This window comes from Strix uralensis, chromosome 3, assembly GCF_047716275.1.
Source record: "Strix uralensis isolate ZFMK-TIS-50842 chromosome 3, bStrUra1, whole genome shotgun sequence".
NCBI classification, from domain to species: domain Eukaryota; kingdom Metazoa; phylum Chordata; class Aves; order Strigiformes; family Strigidae; genus Strix; species Strix uralensis.
In genome coordinates, this window is record NC_133974.1 from 61,672,381 (window position 1) to 61,689,421 (window position 17,041).

At 40.1% G+C, this 17,041-nt stretch overlaps 1 protein-coding gene across 4 annotated transcripts in view; it reads left to right on the top strand.

Moving 5' to 3' along the window:
- LAMA2 (laminin subunit alpha 2) overlaps positions 1-17,041 on the top strand; it is a 391,575-nt gene that overhangs the window by 83,995 nt on the left and 290,539 nt on the right. For all 4 annotated transcript variants that reach the window (XM_074862478.1, XM_074862479.1, XM_074862480.1 and 1 more), the window contains exon 2: positions 12,486-12,656. In XM_074862478.1, coding sequence (XP_074718579.1) covers positions 12,486-12,656 — 171 coding nt within the window. The remainder of the gene's footprint in view (positions 1-12,485; positions 12,657-17,041) is intronic.

A 17,041-nucleotide genomic window follows, 5' to 3' on the forward strand; every position in this document is an offset into this window, starting at 1 on the left:
AAATACGGGTTAGAGAAGTGGACAGCAAGGTAGATTCAAAACTGAATGGATAGGCCCAGATGATTATGATCAGTGGCATAAAATCCATCTGGAGGCAGGTCACTAGTGATGTATCCCAGGGGTCAATACTGGGGCCAATATTGTATAACTTCTTTGTTAATGACCTGTGTGATGGGGAAGAATGCACCCTTGACAAGTTTGCAGGCAATACGAGGTTGAACAGAGTGGCTGATATGCCAGAGCACCATGCTGCCATCCAAAGGAACCTTGGAAGGCTGGAGAAATGGAGTAACAAGAACCTCATGAAGTTCAATAAAAGGAAGTGAAAAGTCCCACACCTGAGGAGAAACATCCCCATGCACCGGTACAGGCTGGGGCCAAGTGGCTGGAAAGCAGCTTTGCAGAGAAGGACCTGGGTGTCCTGGTGGGCAACAAGTTGAGCATGAGTCAGTAGTATGGCAAAAAAGGCAAATGGGCTGCATTAGTTAGTGTTACCAGCAGGTTGAGGGCAGTGATCATTCCCTGCCTGCTCAGCAGTGATGAGAGCCCACCTGGAGAGCTGTGTCCAGTTCTGGGCTCCTCAGTACAAGAGAGACATGGGCATGTTGGAGAAAGTCCAGAAAACGGCTGAGAAGATGATTAAGGACTTGTAGCGTCTATCCTACAAGTAGAGCCTGAAAGGGCTGGGGTTGCTTAGACTTGAGAAGTCTCAGGGAGATTTTATCAATATGTATAAATATGTGTGTGTTGGGGGGGTGATACAGAAGATACAGCCAAACTTTTCTCAGTGGTATGCAGTGACGGACAAGAGGTAATGGGCACAAATTGATACACAGGAAACTCCATTTAAACATAACATTTTCTTTCTTGTGAGGGCGGTCAGATAGTGGAATATGTTGCCCAGAGAGGCTGTGGAGTCTGCATCATTAGAGATACTGCAAATTCAGCTGCACAGTCCTGGGCAACCTGCTCTAGTGACTGTACTTGAGTAGGGGTTTGGACTAGATAAGAGGTCCCTTCCAGCCTCAATGATTCTTTAATTCTCTGAAGATGATATTAAGGACTTTGCATAGAAATAGCTAATCGGTGGTCTCACATTTTGCCAGAATATGTTAAAACTTTTAGAATCCTTATCACTATGTGTTTGTAAAGCATTACAGCAGAATAGTAAGAAATAAACCAGTTCAGAGAATGAAAATTGAACTTAATGTTTATTCACGTTCATCAGTTGGGAGAAACATACTTTAAACTATTTTCATCTGAATCTTTAGGGTAAAAGTAAGTGCACAGAATCTTACATATGGTAAGATCAGTTTTTCCATTTGCTCTTTGGTTTCATAATGTCAAACTCAGTTTGGATATTTTGTCAGTGTAGATGATGATGAATAGATGGATGACTTCTGTTAGCCTCCATAACATGTCTTTTGTTGCCTCTTGTAAAAGAACACAGCAAACATCTCAGTCTTTCTGTTTAAGTTGACAGTGTTGGAGGCTCAATGGCACAGTAACTAATTCTGACTCGGTAGTGTGGTTTCAATGGACATTCATTTTGAAGTTATTGCAAAAATAGTAATATGCTTCATATTCTTTAGTGTCCAAGACAATGTATAGCAGGGTTTTTTTGCATAAAAAAATAGCTTTGTCAAGACCAAAGTCAGCAGTAAGTTGCATCTGGAGGCTCTAGTTTTTCCAGGCTCTATTCTACTTTTGAGATTTTTTTTTTTTTTTTTTTTTTTTAAATTCAGTATCATAATCCTTTTTTTTTCCTCCTTCAGTGGGACAGAACTGGGGTAGACAAATCATACAGGTCTCTCTCGCCCTCTCTTCACAACTGAGGGAAATGCATGAGTGGGGGGAACCAAACCTACAGTGTCTTCTGAGCATGGAGATGCTAGTATTCAGACGTGGGAGCTGAACAAAAATGGACATTTTTAGCTATATCATGCAATTTGGGAAGGTTGTAAACTGATGTGTACTATCTAAGAACAGAAGATACACAATTGAGAGAATTCCTTTTTGCAGTGTATCGTTGTTGTCTCTCAGAGGTCCTTCTCCTTTTTGTTGTTAAGCCTGCTTGGCTGACCATGACCATAATACTGCATTGCAAAGGTTTTAATGAGGGCCATGTGGCTAATAAATACAAGAAAATAACTGTGAAGAGTGCTGCTTGCTTCTTCATGCATAGTACACTCCTTCTACGGATATGTATTTGTACAACTAGGATTTTGCACTTTAAAATTTGTGCCAGAATACAGACATATATTTGAAAATCGGTGAGTGCCTGACTCAGACTGGGCTTATAAATACCTTTGAAAATGAGGTGTCCATTAAATCTTTGTGCTTTGGATTTTTGATTCAGTGGGAGTTCTGCCGTGAATGTCAAGGAGACAGGATTTCTTCACCTATATTTTTCCTGTTCTGCTTTGCAAAACAACCTTCTGTGACAGCTCTAGGAAAAGGGAAATTCATTACAAAGCTAGGAGAATGCATATATATTTTATAAAATATAATATCAGGGTAAGCCAATAGCAATTTTTCCACTCAGTCTCCCAATCTGTAAAACTGATTGTGTTTTGCTATTAAAATCGGCAAAGTCCTTACAGATTTTGAATGCTGTAAGCTGTGGAGAGGCAAGGTAATATTACTAGATAATCAATATACCCTTTTTCAAATGCGTCTGTTACTTTGTAAGGATTATAGTTACCTTTGCTATCAAGCTTCTTCAGGTTAGCGTTTTATACTATGTCTTTTGTGTTGAAGTTGAGTATGCATGTATGTAACGTTACTCAGTATGAAGAGAGGAAATTCCCTGAAAGTAAAAACAAGCCACCTCTACCACCAAACATCGAAAACTACATTTCCACTTCCTTTGGAAGGTAGAAAGGATGACTACTGAACCATACTATAATGCACAGTGGTTTAGGGCAACTGACATAAACAGGGACTGAAATACTTGTTTTCCAATTTTGTTTTCCTCTGGACAAATGGACTTAGTGTCAGGTTTTTTCAGTCTGCAAGCTCTGTTGTGTCTGGACAGCTATTTCTTCAAATTGGGCTTATTTTCTAGTTGTATAAAATTCTTCATCTACATTGTGGATAGAGTGCATTAAGTTATTCCCTGTGGTGCACAGCTGGAAGCTATTCTGTGCTGCAACATTTTGTTTTGTTTTGTCCCAGTTTTTTCTCCCCACTGTGTTCCCACAGCCTAGCATAGCTCCATGCTGCAGCAGACAAGTCTCTCTTTTTTTCCAGTGACACTTCTTAGAACATCTGAAATTGACATATTCTCTTTTGTCTTTTTAGTACAAATTCAGTGGCAAACAGCTCTGCTTGACTGCACGAACATTTCAAAGTACTCTATAGACTAGGAAGATTGGCTTGAAAAGTTAGACATATTTAGGCAGGCTGTTTTATTTGCTTCTTTGAAGAGACTAGGGATATTTTGAGAAGATTGAAGGAAATACACAGTGCCAAATATTGGTCTGTTTAGAAGAGAGAAGAGGAATATGCAGGTCTTAACAGAGCTTTCTTTGAAGGAGAAAAACATTTTCTCAGTTCTGATGCTTTAATAAAACACAAAGAAATCCCAGAGTTGGTAAACCAAAGTTTGTCTTCTATCTTGGAAGTATTTAAAAAATGCTATTAAAAAACAATATTTTTTTTTTAAATTTACATTTTGCGTATATGTACAGGGACTGTGATTATTTATGTTAATTTTACCCTCAGTAAAATGGAGCGCTGATCTTATCACTGTGTAATCACAGTCTAGACATTAAAAAATACTGAACGCAAAACTTTGTGTGCCAACCATTATCTGTCAAGAAGAAAGGTTACAGAGCCTTCTATCAGTATCTTTGCAGTGGTCTTACTCCTTCCAATTTTTTTCTCTTTCCCGGCCTCCTCCACTCAGACAGTTCCTTCATTTCTATGCAAAGATCTCTCCTGCTGTCTTCCATTTCCTGTCACTAATTGGTGGTTCCTTGTTTCTCACTCAAGGTAGCTGCTGCTTCCTCCATGCAATAGCCGAAGCTTAACAGAGGTTATAGTGTTGGTCTTGGGTCTTTGCTTGTGATTCCTGCTTGCATTGTAATGCTGGAGTGTTCTTCTAGTGAGATGTATCCCACCAGTTGCTCTGTAGATGTAGGATGCTGATGTGATTGAAAGAGTATTTGCAATTCTCCGTAGGTTATGTGAGGGGAAGGAAAGAAAAACATAAGTGTCAGAACAGGTAAATGGTAGGAAGACTAACGTACAAGGTAATTATTTTGTTTACATTCATATCTATTTTCAGTACCTCTCCTTTGCTGTAGCTGCTCCTTGACATATTTTAGAAGTAGGTTACCCCAGTGACTATCCCCACTTCATAATGAACCTGTAATCACCATTCGGCAGCTGGAGATATAGTTAATATCTTTGATTTCCCACTAGAATCCCTCCATCCTCTCTCAGCTAGGGAAATCAGCTGGGTCTTGCAGTGTGCTCTGAAGGTCAATCAAATAGCTCTATTTGGGAGGAGAGTGAGAGTGAGAATGAGATTGAATTCAACAGCTGACAGGCTTTATGAAAATGTCTTGTACCTGCTACTTGTGTAGCTCATGTGCTTCTGCTGATCTCAACTATTGCAATAAAGCATGTGGAAAAATCTGTCAGTTTGGCAGAGAAGTAGGTAATAGGGCATGACAAGATAGGGCAGGGTGCCAGGCATCAGATTGGTGGGTCTTATTCCACTGATACTCATTGAGCTTATATGAGCTGGAGGTTGGTGAGAAAATGCGAGAAATACATAAAAGAAAACATGTGAAACTGGGCTGTTATTTTCCTTTATGCAGTGAGACTAGGAAAACATAAGAAAATTAATTAGGTAATACTGCTTTGCAGAAAACTGCAAGGAAATCACCAATCTCAGAGAATGATCTCAGGATCTGTAGAATAAGGAGCCATTAATGAGACCTCTATGGATGCAAGGTAATGATGGGAAGTAGTAGAGAGGACAATGGGTGGTGGAAAAAATGAATATTGGCAACAATATTACAGTTTCATTAGCAACACCACACAAAATTAAGGTTACATTTTCTATTCCATTTTGGGTGAACCTTGATGTTGGGCTATATGTGCTACCAGCCTTAGTAAGAAACAACTGCAGGTATGTGTTAGAGGCAATAGTGAGGAAAAATGTGAAAGAAGAGAAAGAATACAGTGATGCCTCCCTGGATAAAACTGTGCAACAGCCAGTGATTTAGGGATATTCTAAACCGACGATTAAACATCAGGCCCTTCATGTTTAACAGCCCCAGATGAACCCTTGTTCTATGTATTAATATAGTTTATTTTTAATCCATGCCTGCTTTTGGAATAAAAACATTTTATTGTAGAATTTATTAATGTTTTCTAGAATTTAATTTCTGTCATACTGAAAAGCAGTTCCATTTATAAACAGACAAAAATTCCCAATCAGTGAAGAAAACTTCTGAATGATAAGTTGACTCAGCACCCCCAGTTTGTGATAGAAAGGTAACTAAATTTAGCATGTTCACTTCCAAGTGTTCACTTACTAAACCCATTTATGATTTTATATACAGTTATGTCATTTTATACGTCTCCCAATCAGTTCTTTTCCCAGTAGAAGACTCACAGCGTATTAATGTCCATATTCAAAAGTTGATCCATAGCTGTGATCTTGTCACACCTTATCTTTTTAGTTCTACCATGTCCTTTTGAAGATGAGAGATAAGAAATATCAGTATTTGAGTTGTTATTATGAATGGATTTAAGCAATAATGTAATGATGTTTTGTTTCTATTCCTTGAGCTAATATTTTCACTGAAATATCCATAATAATTCTTTCAGGGGTGATAACAGCTAGTGCAGAGCGTATCATATTTTCCCCCTGTGTATTAATTTCACTCCTCAATTTCATCTGCCATTTTCTTGCCTAGACACACCATACTGTGAAATTTTTCTACCACTCTTTGTGGTCTGTCCTTATTTTGATTATCACAGAATCACAGAATCATCTAGGTTGGAAAAGACCTTGAAGATCACCTAGTCCAACCATCAACCTAACACTGACAGTTCCCAACTAGACCATATCCCTCGGCGCTATGTCAACCTGACTCTTAAACACCTCCAGGGATGGGGACTCCACCACCTCTCTGGGCAGCCCATTCCAGCACCTAACAACCCGTTCTGTAAAAAAATGCTTCCTAATATCCACCACCTCTCCTTCCTTGCCTATGCCTTCTAAAGCGCTTGTAGCCATTAATTGGTGCACTCCAGTCATGGCAGACATCCCAACATGTTTCTGTAATAGCCACTACATCATAATTTTCCTGTTGCATCATGGCTTCAAGCTCCTCCTGTTTGTTACCCATGCTGTGTGCATTGGTATACATGCACTTCAGATGGGCTGATGTTTTGCCCCCTTCCCCCTTCAAATCTAGTTTAAAGCTCTCTCTATGATCCCAGCTAACTCCTGCCCCAAGATCCTTTTCCCCTTCTGGGACAGGTGCGTCCCATCTGTTACCAAGAGGTCTGGCATCCTGTATACTAAGCCGTGATTGAAAAATCCAAAGCCCTGCCTGTAACACCAGTCTCGGAGCCACAAGTTCATCTGTTGACTTCTTCTGTAATCTTCCTCATCCATCCCTGCAACTGAAGGGATGGAGGAGAGCACTATTTGTGCCACCGACCCCTTAACCAGTTTCCCCAAGGCCCTGAAATCTCTCTTCATTGATTTTGGACTACTCCTGGTAATATCGTCACTACCCACCTGAAAAACCAAGAGAGGGTAGTAGTCCTTGGGTCTCACTAGAGTGGGGAGTTTTGCTGTGAGGTCCTTCACCTGGGCCCCAGGGAGGCAGCAGACTTCCCTATGAATCGGGTCTGGTCTGCATATTGGGCCTTCGACACCCCTCAGAATGGAGTCACCCACTACAACGACCCTTCTGGGGTTCTTTTTAGAACTGGTTTTAATACATGGTCTAGGGCGACCCAGCCTTGATGGACCTTCATCTTCCTCCTTATTTGACTCGTTTTCTTCATCCTTCTCTGCTTCATTCACAAGGTCCAGGGCCCCATATCTGTTGTGAAGGGGCACCATGGAGGGTGAGGGAGGTCGGAAGAGGATTTTCCTGCCTCCCTGAGCAGGGACCTGTTTCCAGTCTCCCCCATCTCTTAGGTCCCCTCCTTCTGCCTGGCAGCAAGAGGGTGAGGGATCGACTGCCTCTTTTGGAGCCTCCATTTGCTCCAGTTTCTTCAGGGGTGCTAGGGTGTTATCCAACCAATCAATTTCCCTTTTGCACTCCCTAATACTTCTTAACCTATCAACCTCTTTGAGTTCCACCACCAGGCTGAGCAGGTGTGGTGGTTTAGTCCCTGCCGGGGTCTGAGACCACGCAGCTGCTGCCCCTCCCCCACAAAGGGAGTGAAATACAAAGCCCCGGGCTGAGATAAGGAGAGGTTTAATACAACAGTGCAACTGCAACACAACAAACAACAACAATAACAATAAGAATAACAGTAATAACAATGAACAGAGCAAAATATCTACCAATACAGCAGTGAGAACAGAGCAAATCCCACAGTACATGCGGTAACCACTGTCCCGCTTCGGCGCCAGGATGTGACTTCGGCATGGTATCTGAATAACCTGGCTAGAGCTCCCCCCCTACTCCTGGGGAAACTTAACCCTATCCTGGCTAAACCAGGACAGCAGGTCATCCAGCTGATCACAGCACACACAGGTGTTATCACTGCTGCCCTCTGACAGGATTGACAGGCTCAGGCACTCGCGGCAGCCTGGGACCTGGACTGCTGCATGTTAGCATGGCAGCTCTGTCTGGGTCACCACGTTCTTTCTGGTGGTGGGAGTGGAGACCATGGTTCAGTCTACTCACGGAGGACAATAAGATGAAACTAGCTCAGATAAGTTCCAGACCTAGGAGATGGACTGTGCCCTGTCCGTTTGCCCTGCCTGCACTAACTGCCGCGCATTATCCTGAATAATTTCTATAATCAATGAACTTTTTATCCTGTTTTTTAAGTTACTTATGTAACTGTTGAACAAAACAAGATTCAGCCAAGATTGCGGTGGTTTTCCAGTGTTATTTCCCATTTTCCTTTTTTTGTTGTTGTATCTCATGAGAGGTCATTTCCTCATATGTCATGATAGCTTCGTTCCTTTAATGGTCTTTGTGGAATCTTGTCAAAATCTGTTTGTTAATCTAAATATGTTGAATTCAGTGAATTTCTTACACCTATATATGCTTGTCAATGTCTACAAAAATCTTTAGTATTGATAAGGGATGACTTGTGAGGCCTCTGTAAAAAACCACTGATCCCAAGCACCCACTATTTTTGTCTTTAAGATAGATACTGAGCTCTGCTTTGATCCAGGAATAATTTAAAAAACTGATAATGTAGTTAGTACTTTGGTACCACACCCTACTTACCTAGAACAGCGGCAGTGTAAAACTTGAGTACATCAGAGTTTATAGGCAAAACTCAGCTATTCCTGCTGATTTGCTGCTTTTCATTTTTACCATTTTTTTTCTAAAACTGTTTCTGTTGACAGTATGTGCCAAACTTATCATCACTAATTCTGTAGAGAGTTGAGCAGCTTTCTTGATTACTCTTGCACGGTACACCACTTTAAAGAATTTGATTAGTTTCTGTGTTATTTTCCTTTCATAGTTTAATCACCTGTCAATACTAAACAGTCTATTGGGCTTCCATGCTCTAAAGGCTCAGTGGAATATGTCCTATGCTTAAAAACCAAAGTGGAAAGCAGAAAGATGACCATGCCCATTTCATAGGTGAGAACCTGAGACTGTTTTTCTCTTCATGCAATAGAAATCTGTTGAAAACTAGAAATGGAACCCAAGCTGCTAAAACCACTGCCCAATTACAAGCCAATCTTTTCTACCTATTTCCTCCATGCAATTGCTAGAATTTTTGTATTTTTTACAGGTAGAAATGAATGCTAATCTGTTTTTTTGCCAGTGACACAAAGGAGGGAAAAGATTGATGTAGCTGGCAGTTGAAGGGAGTAGAATTTCTCTGCTTGCACTTGAGCTACACAAAATAGAGATAATGTGTTTCTGACTCAGAGGCATTTTACCCAGTCTTTGCACTGGAACAAATGATTACTAAAGGTATTTGGCAATAAAGAAAGAAGAGCTGTCTGTAATTATGGCAGATCGTGTTTTTGGAAGTATTTCATAGCAGGATGCCCATAGAATTCAAGGTGGGATTGATAGCTAAATAAACTTTATAATTTAGTGAGGAATTGAATTTTAAGATGCAACAAAACTAGTACACCAATTTTTAAATATTTCTTCTGTATGACTATCATCATGAAAAATAAGGCAAGATTCTCTAAAAAGAACAATGGTGTCTTGCACTCTCTTGCCCTTTTCCTGGGGATTTATGGTTGGGTAGATGGGAATCTTAGAAAGGGTAAACAGTATATACTAGCATCATGGACATTCACATTTTTATTTCATATTCAAAAGGCCTAACTAAAGTATCCAAGACAATGCTTTCATCTTCTGTAATGCTAGAATGTCATGCCTATGTTGTGAAAGTAATCTGTATATTAATTGCTAGAAAGCAATGTGAATAGTATTGCTTCCTCCATTCCATCAGGCTTGCACATCAAATGTTCTTTAAAAGCAAAACCTTACTTTAGACTATACAAAGGATTATCATGGAATCGCCGAATATTTCAGTTGGAAGGGACCCATAAGGATCATTGAGTCCAATGCCCTGCTCCTAGCAGACAATTATTCAAAAAAAGTTCACATATGTAATTGTTAATTGTAATTTTTTACTTGTTAAAATTCCAGGGCTGAAGAATTAATCAATACCAAACGTGAAGTGCTGGGTGCAGTGTAGGAGCACTTTGTGCATCTCTTGCTCTCTGCCTGTCAGATCCACTGCTGTGAGCCTGCAGGGAATGCAATGTGATGCACTTCTCCCTGAGGCACTGAATCTTGACATGGGCTTTTCAGCGAAACACCCAGTACTGGTTTCTGTGCCTGTGTTTGTACTGATTATGGTTGAGGCTGTGGTAGTTTTGCCCTAAGCTGCGCTGTACATAAAAGAGGTCACCCGAGAGTGAAATTACGTTCTAATTGATGAGTTCCTTAAGTACTCTTCATTTACTTAAGCCTCTTACATTTAAAATTTGAGTTAAAACTTAGAGCAATGGTATGATTTTGTATAGACATATGTAATATTTTTATAGCTGTGTGAATCTGGAGGCTTTTTAGCTGCTCTTTTTCTGCTGTTCCACTGTTTTTGAAGGATTTATTCTCCTGATGCCATGTACTGCAATTCCTTGCATGTAGGATCATTCTGTCCTTTTTACGAGGTTCACTTTTGAGAGAATAAAATACTTAACTCCAAACCAAATGTCAGACTCTGTGTTACGACTAAATGATTACTGGCTTTTACACTATTAACTTTGTACAGCCTAAAAAGAGAATAATGAGGCTGTAAGTCAACATAGGAAGTTCCACGGCTTTTAATTTATCTACTCTGCTAATGCTTACACAGATTTCTACCATGTGCCCCCATTGTAGAAGGCAGCAAGTATCACTGAGTGCATTGAATAAAAATACAAGAACAACTGTATAGATTTTAAAATGTGATGAAAATGAGCTGCAATCTATACAGAAGAAGCACGAGATCAATAAGATCTCAACTACTGGTTGACTGTACAAATTGGACAGAATGGGCTGCCTTGCTCAAGCAGTATGTTTAACATGGTTTTAAAGTGAGTGTGAGAGTCACTAACTCACAATGTCAGAGGACAGCTGTACCATGACCACCCAAGCCTGGTAATTAAATGGCATACAGGTTAATTGCAGAGACAAGCAGGAGACTGGAGTCAAAGGACTGAAAGGAGTCAGTTGAATAGTGTTGTCCATTTGTGGAGGAGGAAAAGGAAAGTCGTTATAAAAGGAGCTTTATCAGTGTACGATAATTGCAGATTCAATTTTGATTAAAGCCTTATTTTAAGGTTATAATAATACAATAGGATTAGAAGCTCAATGAATTGCAGAAGGATGGGTTTGGGGTCAGTGGTAATTGTCATCAAATATATCTGAAGATGGTCCCAATCCATGCCTCAGATTTTTTTGTCATTGTTTTGGTTTCTCTGCAGCCATGGCAAATTATGCATTTGAGGATTCAAAACTGATTGATTTGATGCGAGGTGCTAATGCATACATTCAACATATATCACTTTATCTCCGTGGCTCAATTTCATCACAGCTCAAAGGTTTTGATCAGTATTTAGTGGGAAGGGGAGTAACCCACTTTAATGATTGCTCTTCATATGGTTTATAATCTTTATAGCTTACTGCTACATAGAACTCAGTTCAGCAAAGCACTCAGACATGTGCTTAAGTGCTGTGCTGAGTGAGAATTATAATACATCACTCAGCATGTGCACCTGAAAAAAATAACAACAGTACTGCCATAAAAGATATAACGTTGTATATATTATCCTCTTCTTGAGGAAAGGGAAACCACAAATGGTAGATGCTATTCATGTTGCTGCATGAATTACGCAGCTCCTCTGATGACAAGGGTGGCTATGAGGTCCTAAGAAGAACAGTAATACAGTGTAATACAGGTGATGCAGTCTGTGAAGGAAAGGCTTTCCCATGGAGATGTAAGCAGAAAAGAAGAAAAATGAAGAATTCTCATAGGCAATTTGCATACAATGTTTCAGTGTCCAGTTGAGTAGGAACACAAGGTTTGAGTGTGAAAAAATTTTTTTATGATGCTTTCCATGCTTTACTTTCTCCTTTGGAGTCCTACTGTTGTTCAAGATATAACCAGAGGGTAACAATTTGAACTTTAGAAGGGAATGAGGAGGAAACCTGTTGCAGTTAGCTCTGCCTCTTTGAACCTGCCTCTCCACGTGTCAGTGGCGCTCAGGTTGCAGAGACTAATGCTGCAACACCACAATTAGCCTGCCTCATTAAACCTGCCAATCCACATATCAGTGGCGCTCAGATCGCAGACTAATGCTGCAGGAGGTTAAGACCTTCACGGGGACATCAGTACAAACACCAATATGATGGATACAAAATGTCCGTTTATTAAACTGTGTATCTTACCTATATACGTTCACCAAGTACCTCCTTCGTGGGTGTGCCCTTAACATTACAAGCCTATCGATCACCTTACCTCGTAACAAGGGAGGGCTACAGCTATTCCTTCCGTACATCGCGAGATCTTCCGAACGCCACTCCCTACAGAAACCATCAGTGTAATGGCTTTATTCTGATGTCTAAATTCAGGATTCAAAACTGAAGTTGTTGGCGCTTTTCTGTACTTCATTACTTCCATAGTTATTGAAAACTAAGCGTTTTGCTTTAATGCCGTAACAGGTGTTATGTTCATTTATGATTGCCCTGATAAATTTTGCTTCTGTCGCTTTTGTTTATGATTTTATTTTATTTTGTTTGCAGGGTTATTTCCTGCAGTGCTGAACCTGGCTACCAATGCTCTCATCACAACCAATGCTACCTGTGGAGAAAAGGGTCGGGAAATGTACTGCAAACTTGTTGAACATGTACCTGGACAGCCTGCAAGGAACCCTCAGTGCCGAATTTGTGATCAAAGGAGCAGGGTTCCACACCGTATGTGTGCTGCTTTCTTTTTGTTCCTTTAAAAAGATTTTTTTTTCAAACATTGTAGATACTCAGCAAACAAAACTTAGGTCACTGGCCCAATTACTATGAAATTTCTGTCACTTTCTTTTAAAATTAGGTTACTCATCTCTTCCACTGGTATTTCAAAATCTATATCTGTTATGTATATTCCTCAAACTGAACTTTATAATTCACATACTTAAAGTGGAGCACCTAAATTCACCTTTAGGAAGATTAAGTATCTACAGCTGTTGTTGAATTCTCTTGATATATACTGACCATGAATGAAAACCGGATGACTTTTACCTGCATACCTACATGTGGAATTTGAACATTTTGGCCAATCTAAGTGTCTTGGGTTTGTGTGGCAAGGTTTTAGTAGCAGCAGGGCTACAGGGGCGGCTTCTGTGAGAAGCTGCTAGAAACTTCCTGTGTCCGACAGAGCCAATGCCAGCCGGCTCCAAGTTGGACCCGCCACTGGCCAAGGCCGAGCCCATCAGCGACGGTGGTAGCACTTCTGTGTATTTAAGAAGGGGGAAGAAAACCTGCACAACAGCAACTGCAGCCAGAGAGCAGAGTGAGAATATGTGAGACAAACAACTCTGCAGACCCCAAGGTCAGTGAAGAAAGAGGGGGAGGAGGTGCTCCAGGCAGAGATTCCCCTGCAGCCCATGGTGAGGACCATGGTGAAGCAGGCTGTGCCCCTGCAGCCCGTGGAGGTTAGCGGTGGAGCAGATCTCTACCTGCAGACCATGAAGGACTCCATGCCAGAGCAGTGGATGTGCCCAAAGGAGGCTGTGACCCTGTGGGAAACCCACACTGGAGCAGGCTCCTGTCAGGACCTGTGGCCCCATGGAGACAGGAGCCCACGCTGGAGCAGGTTTGCTGGCAGGACTTGTGACCCTGTGGGGGACCCACGCTGGAGCAGTTCATGAAGAACTGCAGCCTGTGGGAAGGACTTACGTTCATGGAGAAGTTCATGGAGGATTGTCTGCTGTGGGAGGGACCCCACGCTGGAGCAGGGGGAGAGTGTGAGGAGTGCTCCCCCTGAGGAGGAAGGAGCAGCAGAGACAATGTGTGATGAACTGACTGCAATCCCCATTCCCTACCCCCTTGTACCACTGAGGGGGAAGGGAGGTAGATAAATTGGGAGTAAAGTTAAGCCTGGGAAGAAGGGAGGGGTGGGGGAAGGTGTTTTAAGATTTAGTTTTTATTTCTGATTACCCTACTCTGATTTGATTGGCAATAAATTAAGTTCATTAATTTCCCCAAGTTGAGTCTGTTTTGCCCATGATGGTAGTCGGTGAGTGATCTCTCCCTGTCCTTATCTTGACCCATGAGCCTTTCGTTATATTTTCTCTCCCCTGTCCAGCTGAGGAGGGGGAGTGATAGAATGGATTAGTGGCATCCAGCCAGGGTCAAGCCACCACACTAAGTGACATCTGAAATTTCAGTTTAGGGCCATCACCAGTTTTATTTTATTGTGTTCTGGGATATTTTTCTTCTTTGTTTGATGTTAATTCAGTTTCACTGAGCCAGCAAAAAGAAGATAAGATAATGGAGCACTGCTTGGTTTAATTGCTTAGTTTTTCATATTAAAATTGATCTGTGCTAACGCTGCTTTCTTAAAGACTAGCCGGAAGCAAAATCAGTTTTCAAGTATAAATTCATTATCATCTGCTTCAGAGATGCATATTTCTAATAGTTGGGAAGATTAGAACTGAGAAAATTTCTTAGTTAAGTCATACAAGTTTAATTTCATGTGACCTTGCAGTGAAAGACATGAATAGCGTTAATGTTGTTAGATTTTTGTGAGTATATATTGGCACTGTAGATGGTAGAGGGTGTAGAGACCTTAGGACAGATTTTAATGGAATAGATAAAATGTTGGAAGAACCACAGCTGCAGAAGAATGGAGACAATTTCTCTTTTTTTCCAGTTGTTTCCCTCTAAAACCCAGCTCAGATATATTTACACCTCATGACAAAGCACATTTAAGCATGTGCTTAAAACCACAGGAAAAGAAAAAAGATGACATTTGATCTATCTGCTAGTTACAGACAAGATCTATATCTGTAGTTTTTCAGACAGAACTTGTTTAGCTTCTCCTCACAAACTTCCTTCCAGGGCCACCCTTCCTAGAGCTATTTTACTCATTCCAAAGTCTTTTCCTAATAGCTAATCTGCATCTTCCTTGCAGAAATTAATGTTACCTTTTTCCTAACTTCAGTCAGTACAAGGAATGGATTATTCCCTTTTTCTTTATTTTAAGTATTTTACTTAATTGATGGTTGATGGTATTGCGCTATTTAGTTTCTCTTTTCTTTCATTCTCCTATAGGTTGTATTTTCTAGAACTCTAACTGTGCAAATTGCAGTTCTCTGAATTCTCTCTAGAGGTTTTCAAGTTTATTAAAATTCACCTGAACTCTTACCAGCACTGCATAGAGATGCAGGATTGCTTCAGAATGAACAGAATATATTTCTGCTCACATGTTTTACTTAGATATTTCCCCTTTTTAAGGGGGGAAGATACTGAGAGATACATTGCTAGTTGTCTATTATAACCCCCAGATGCTTTCTTGCTAAATGGCTACATATCCCTTTGCTTCCCATCTTGTATTTGCGAACCTAATTATAATTGTCCCAGTATAGACTACTTCATTTGTCCAAACACAGTTGCAACCAATTTTTTTTTCCAAGATAGTTTCTGAGTTTCAGCATCTTTAACTGTAGTAAATGCTGTCTTCTGAGGAAAGGTCATAGGATTTTGTAGCAATATAAGCATTCAAGTATTTTTTACTATTGTAGTGTGTCTCACTCAGAGAAGATTTCAGGGTTTTTTGGAACCATTCTGACTGGCAGAAACACTGCAATAAATTATTTCCCTTCTTTGTAGATGGGTATTTAGAAATGTATACACATCATACAAGTTTTTTCTATATCGTTTGTTGAATTCAAAAAACAAACCTAAACCAGAGCTGGATTGCTTTGTTCCCATGTCCTGCCTGTGATATCAGTGTACACTAATGTATGTGTATATACACAGACACTGTATGTGTGTATACATATGTGTATGTAGACATATATGTATGTGTACATATATGTGTGTACATATATATATGTAAACCCCATCTGAATGATTTATATCTGTGTTTCCCCTCACTCCTACCCTCTTAAAAACTGGAATCTGCCCAGCTTCATAATGTTTGGTCTTTTGTTGCCAACCCCATCTCATTTTAAGGTTTTTAAATGTTCATTTGGCAGAAGGAAGTGCCTTATTTAAACAGAGATGGCTCATTAATAGGAGAACCATGTAATGTAACCAGACTTTAAATGATCCCCCTGGAATGTGTGAGTCTGGAGTGCCTCCCCTTAATTACTGTAGTAGGAAATGAACACAAATTCCCTGGTTAATCACATGTGAGTCCAAATTAAAGAGCACAGTTTGATGGGCTCACTCTGCAAGTTCTCCCCCATGCCATCCATCAGGGAGATTGGTCCTTGAACTGCATTTGCAATCCAGTCCTTTTTACAAATATTATATTATTTTCCCTTACCTTTTAAATAGGCAAAACATGACAGCAATTAATCAGTGTTTTCAAATTAATTATGATTAAACTTTCATAATGGTGATTACAGTTAATTGTTGATTCATCTCCCAACCCTCCTTCTCATGATTTACCTTTATATCAATTTCACCTGAAGAGACTTACATCAAAATTTCCAATTAGACAGTTTCTGTCACAATCACCCCAGAGCTCTGAGTTTGATTTACAGGTGATTTTTGCTAGCACTCATTTAAAACTAAGGTTTGTGAAAATGATCAGAGCTGTGGGTGTGTTTTTCTTCTCTCTTCAATGTAAAGATAAAACTACTAATAACATCACTTGTAACGCCAGTATTCTAACTTGCAAATGTTGGTGCCCACTAATGCCACTGAATAATCTGATATTTAAATGAAATTTTTGGCATTTTCAATTTTGAGGGTTTATGCCTTCCCTCACTCCCACAAAGCACTTTAATTGTATCTTTAAATATGTTCAGACATTCTGGCTTTCCTTAATGAGCTAGGACTCCTGTCCTCCACAGGTGGTTGATGTAGCAAAAGACCAGAGACACAAAGACTATCAATCTGGCTGGTTGATTTAAGTAATAATTAATATAACAAGTAAATTAATCAGTTCATGAGTTAATTTTTTGCAATTCTAGGACTAACTAGTAATGAAGCATATTCCAGTTTTCTATCAAGAAAATCTGTCAGTTTAGTAAGCCATCCTTAATGAGAGGAGTAGGATTTCTCCTAACTTGTTATGTTCTTGCAGACAGAACTTGCATAGAAGAAACCTACTGTATTTGAATTTCCTTGGGTTA